Source organism: Enhydra lutris, unplaced genomic scaffold (assembly GCF_002288905.1).
Source record: "Enhydra lutris kenyoni isolate GAN:26980312 unplaced genomic scaffold, ASM228890v2 scaffoldscaffold64, whole genome shotgun sequence".
In the NCBI taxonomy this organism is placed as follows: Eukaryota; Metazoa; Chordata; class Mammalia; order Carnivora; family Mustelidae; genus Enhydra; species Enhydra lutris.
In genome coordinates, this window is record NW_019154148.1 from 9,489,121 (window position 1) to 9,494,755 (window position 5,635).

A 5,635-nucleotide genomic window follows, 5' to 3' on the forward strand; every position below is an offset into this window, starting at 1 on the left:
GGAACTGGGGAAGGGATTCCAGGGTGGACTTCTGTCTGAGCCAAGGGCTAAGGGCTGGTGCGCTGTCACTGCCTTCTGTGTCTGTGACAGAGTGATCCATTAACCTGGACTTGAAAGGCAATTCAATCAGGAATGGTAAGGCATGAAAGAGCTCAAACCAAGATGGACTTACTGGTGGCCCCTGGAAATATTAAGAAAGACTCTCAAATCAAAGGATTCATGGGGTGCCACCCCTGTGTTTCTTTTTGTCCCCAGATAGAGTCAAAAGTTCGCTTTGGATCTAGACACTGCCGCCAAATCTGTTAAAAAACAAAATTCAACCAAGTATATTCTAAAGACCTACTTGGATTTACTTATTTATTTATTTAAGATGTTATTTATTTATTTGACAGAGAAGGATCACAAGTAGGCAGAGAGGCAGGCAGAGAGAGAGAGAAAGGAAGGAGCAGGCTCCTTGCCAAGCAGAGATCCCAGTGCAGAACTGGATCCCAGGACCCTGAGATAATGACCTCAGCCTAAGACAGAGGCTTAACCCACTGAGGGCACCACCCAGGCGCCCAACCTAATTGGATTTATTAAAAGACTTATAAATCGGGGCACCTGGGTGGCTCAGTGGGTTAAAACCTCTGCCTTTGGCTCAGGTCATGATCCCAGGGTCTTGGGATGGAGCCACCCATCGGGCTCTCTGCTCCGCAGGGAGCCTGCTTCCTCCTCTCTCCCTCTGCCTACTTGTGATCTCTGTCTGTCAAATAAATAAATAAAAATCTTTAAAAAAACAAACAAACAAACAACAACAACAAAAAAAGACTTTTGAACCAGCCAGTATCCCACCTAGCTAATAGAAAGGAGCTCCATTAAGCTACAGAAAGGGAAACGTTTTTAAGCACAGAGAGAAAGCAGGAAAGAATCCATTGTTTTAGCCAAGTTTGCCCTCCTAAGGGAGAGATGGGGATCTGTCAGTATAATTTTAGTGCTGACCAAGAAATAGCCTTGTTGACTACTGAAAGATTACATCCCTGGAGGTTGAAACGGCTTTATGTATTAAGTCTTGGTTAACTGACTTGGGGCACTAACTCAAGTGGCTCCATTATGACCCTGTGACTTTCTTCTTAACACATGGCTCCTTAGAACTATAAAGTCTGTGAGTCATGTTGTTAAGAGAATGAGATAAGAAATGTATGTCTAGACGTTCACCTAAGGTTTACTGGCATGGATTTCTCACATTCCCTCCCATTTCTACCACAGCCACAGAGGACCCACTGCCAGTGGTCAGAATACAAGCTCTCAGGGATACCAGAAGGTACTCTGCCCCTGCTCTCCCTGCATTGCTGTCGCAGCAGAAAATAATAAATAACAGGACATCACATACAACATCAGCTGAGGGCATGGCTTTTGTGAGGCTGAAATTTGCTCAGCACATAGGATCTTGCTGTCCACATCTGTTTGCATTTCCTACCCCGTCGTTTGATTTCCTTTTGCTGTATTTGTTCTATTCCTCAGGACTTGTCTCAGTCAGAGATTTCCTCACTCTCCTGTGTATTTTCTCCTACATCCCCTGAGAATGCACAGGCATGAGACCACACCTGATAGGGCTGAAGTCTCATCTCGTTGGCTCCTCCCTGAGGCCCTAATTGTGTATGCTTCTTTCACACTCACTGTTTCCCATTCTGCTTTGTGTCCTGCCTGCTGTCCAAAGGGGTGATAGTGTTTGTTCTCCACACAGCAAGGGCCTGACCCTGCACATGCCACTTGCTCAAGATTTCTACTCTTCTGCATGTGAAGAATATTCCTGCTGAGAAGTCACAAGTGCTTTCTTAAGTTGCTTAATAGCTACCCCTTGCAAGCTAGATTCCCAGTTTTTTTCTTCTAAGGAGAATGTTTCCATGCCCTAGTCATATGTGTGTCAGTCCAGACCTTGTACACTTGCTCTAAAAAATGTCATCCCTAATTTGTTTTTGCCATCCTCCATCCTAGGCTAAAGCTAATGTCTTCCAGGAAGCCCCTGGAAGATGTGTCTGATCCCTCAGTTTTAGCCCAAGCTCACCTCTCCGGCCTGCATGCTGGCATGACATCAGTGGTGACTTGAAGCGACTTGCTTGCTGGTCTAAAAACTGAGGCAAACCCTGAGGCAACAGATGAAAAGACTACTTCAGACGCCTTAGTAGTAAAAAGGAGAGGGCCTGGGGACCAGACACTCTAATGCATTCCCAAGCCCGACTCTGCCTCCACCTTCATTGTGAATGTTATCAATACAACAAGGGAATAAGAAAAACAAGAAGGAATGTGACGCTGTAATAATCGAGACAGTGGCATAGGAATATCATTTGAATAGAACAAAGTGTGCTTGTAATGGGCATGCAGACAAGGAGTGTATGGAATGCGTGACATCCAAAGATAAATATTTCTACTAAATCAAGCATTTACTCCCTCGATGAGTGCATTGAACCACAATGAGAATCTGGCTGTTTTCCGCCCAGAAACCTTAAAAGGGCCCCGTTTTCTGGACACCCCTTTTTCATTTTTCAACCAGTCTCATCCAGGGAGGCATGTGTTTATTGTCTTCTCTAGTCAGACAATATGAATTCCTATAGTTGCCAGTCTTCATAGGAGAGAGTATACAGACATTTCACATTCTGTTTAGTCCTGTGTATATGATTTCCTTGGTTCCCACAGCTCAAGGTATTCTAATCCTTCATGATCAGATAGGTCCAGGACTGCAGATCCAGCTCAGTTTGATTGCCAGCAGGCAAGCTGACAGAGGGACCTCCTCATCATGGCTGACTTCTTACAACATTCCACTCAACTCCTGCTTCAGTTTTTGCTCACGCCACCTTTCCCATCAATGCCACTTTAAAGACTAGTCAGTCTTCCAGGTGACTTATCTCTCCCATAGGGTTTCTGTCCCGTTTTACACCCGAGCATGGAGCAGGGGATGGATGGGGTCTCAGGACAGTTGCGGTGGTTCATAGCAAGTCCCAGGTGGATAGTCCAGCATGACTTTTTAGAGCATGGGGATCCATGCCCCCTGCTGTATCTACTCCCAGAAAAACAAAAAGGAGTCCTTTAACACATTTCCAATCATTAAAAATTTCTATCTCCTAATGAAAAATATACGGTATCTTTTCTGAGAAGGGAAGGAGCCTCTCATCCTTATTTAGCTACCTCATGTGAGAACGAATGTCTCATGGTGATGTTTAAGGTTATCAGAAGTGGATTTTCTGGAGGGTCCCACAGAACAGGTGGGAAGGGGTGTGAGGGTATGTGCTGGTGCTGTCTTCTTAGATTTGCCACCGTGAAGAAGTATTATTTTCATAACATTACAAATAGAGAAAACTAAAGCAAGATAAACAAAGAATAATGTGGACAGGAAAGTTTGGATAAAAGAATCAGGCTTTGAAATTAGTCGTAAGAATGAAGAGTATCTTAAAGAAGAAGGACTTTCCAAAATAAGGGAAGAGACTGAGCAAGGGCAAATTTTATATCCAGGTCAGAAGTCTACACAATGTCTGGATAGAAAGAGAAGGACTGCTGGATATAATGTTGTGGCCAGGACTGATGTTATACTGTCCCTAAGAGCACAGCCCAAGCCACCCCTTGTTATACTAACTATTTTTCCTTCCCTCTTCTCTTCTCCCCATAGTGCCTTCTCCTGTTCTAGCCATGGGTCAGTCCTCCTCTTCCCAACCCTCTCATGGTGGTGATTTGGCCTCCAGCTTTGAGAAGTTTTTTAAGGACTTCAAGATGGAAAGCAAAATCATCTCTCAGGAAGCCATCAATTCAATTCAATCAAGTCTGAAAGCGGGGGACCTTCAGAGTGCAGGTTCTGTCATCAATAATGCATTGAGAGATATCAATAATGCCCCACTGAGCATTGCTGTGACTGGAGAGTCTGGGACAGGGAAGTCCAGCTTAATCAATGCCATACGGGGTTTGGGGGCTGAGGAGGAAGGGGCTGCCGCTATTGGGCCAGTAGAGACAACCATGGAGAGAACGAAATATGAACACCCAAAACTTCCCAGTGTGACATTATGGGACCTGCCTGGCATAGGGACCACTACATTTCAGCCTCATGAGTATCTGGAGAAAATGAAATTTAAGGAGTATGACTTCTTTATCATTGTCTCTGCTACCCGCTTCAAAAGCAATGATGCACAACTGTCTTCAGCAATTGAAAAAATGAAGAAGAATTTCTACTTTGTTCGAACTAAAATAGACAGTGATTTAAGTAACGTAAAAAGGTGTCAACCCAACAAATTTAATGAACAAGAAATCCTGGAAAAGATCCGCAATGACTGTGTGAATAACCTTAAAAAGGCCAATGTGAGTGATCCTCAGGTCTTCTTAATCTCCAACTTTGACTTGGCTGACTATGATTTCCCAAGGCTGGAAAGTACCCTTCTGAGGGACCTCCCAGAGCATAAGCGCCACATCTTTATGCAACACCTGCCGAATATTACTGAGGCCACCATTGACCGTAAGAAGGATTCCCTGAGACAGAAGGTCTGGCTGGAGGCCATGAAGGCTGGAGCATTGGCCTTTGTCCCTATGATGGGTTACATCAGTGATAACGATATGGAGACTTTAAAGGACACTTTAACCCTTTACAGGGTTTACTTTGGGCTGGATGACTCATCCCTGAAAATCATGGCCAAGGACTTGGATGTATCGGTGGAGAAACTCAAGGAAAATCTTAAGTTTCCCCATTTGCTATCAATTGAGAAGGATGAGGAATCCTTAGGAGAAAAACTGCAGATATACATCAAAAAATTCTGCTCTGTTAGTGGAGGACCCATTTCCTCTGGTATTTGCTTTAACAAGATTTTCTACCTTCAAAATATTGTGCTTGAGACTGTAGCGGATGATGCAAAAGTTCTTCTTGAAAAACAGATTTCTAAGGACTTTGAGGATTCTGGGCAAGCCTGTTTACCTCAGGATGTTGGGAATGAAAATGGGAAAAGTAAGACAGCCAGCTCCTGAATTATTCTCAGTGCTGCTATGGCACTGGTGCCTGGAAAGATGACTTAGGGCTTCCTTTAAGCATTCTGACCCACTGCCCTCAAGGGTATCACAGACATTTCCATAACAGACTCTTGAATAAACCATTAACATATTGACTATTATTTGACAGTGAGAGCAATAACCTCTGAAGAATCCTTCCTTTGTATGATTATTTTTGGAAAAGTGAAGGACAGTGATCTGGAATTTTCTGATTAGTGGAGAGAATAATTCTTTATGTGATGGTTACTTCATACACAGCACCGGTCTTTCTACTGACATACTAGTAAAAAATGGCTATGCACAGAGTGGGTTCTGAAAATGAATTTTGAAATAAATGCATGCATAGTGCATTTTTGGTGTTCCTGACATTCTGTTATGAATCCGTAAATTCTCTTCTTAAAATTTTTATTTAAATTCCAATTATGGAACATACGAGTAATATTAGTTTCAAATGTACAGTATAGTGATTCAACACCTCCAAGTAATACCCAGTTTCACTTAACATAACTCTATCCTCATCTATGTCATTGCAAATGGCAAGATTTCATCCTGTTTTATGACTGAGCAATATTTCATTTTATCTATATCTATATCTTTATCTGTACCTATATATCACATCATCTTAATCCATTGATCA

At 42.9% G+C, this 5,635-nt stretch overlaps 1 protein-coding gene across 1 annotated transcript; it reads left to right on the top strand.

Annotated features, from left to right (window-relative positions):
• Positions 1-1,076: 1,076 nt before the first annotated feature.
• Positions 1,077-5,348, top strand: LOC111158904 (T-cell-specific guanine nucleotide triphosphate-binding protein 1-like). The gene is made up of 2 exons (XM_022521225.1): positions 1,077-1,300; positions 3,641-5,348. The coding sequence occupies exons 1-2, from the start codon at positions 1,210-1,212 to the stop codon at positions 4,975-4,977; spliced, it is 1,428 nt and encodes a 475-aa protein (XP_022376933.1). The 5' UTR covers positions 1,077-1,209; the 3' UTR covers positions 4,978-5,348.
• The last annotated feature ends 287 nt before the right edge of the window (positions 5,349-5,635 follow it).

Excerpts from the sequence above, each read along its gene's own strand:
- LOC111158904 (XM_022521225.1), top strand. The coding sequence starts at position 1,210 with ATGGATTTCTCACATTCCCTCCCATTTCTACCACAGCCACAGAGGACC. Across the intron at positions 1,301-3,640 it reads GCTCTCAGGGATACCAGAAG|TGCCTTCTCCTGTTCTAGCC; the intron begins GTACTCTGCCCC and ends TTCTCCCCATAG.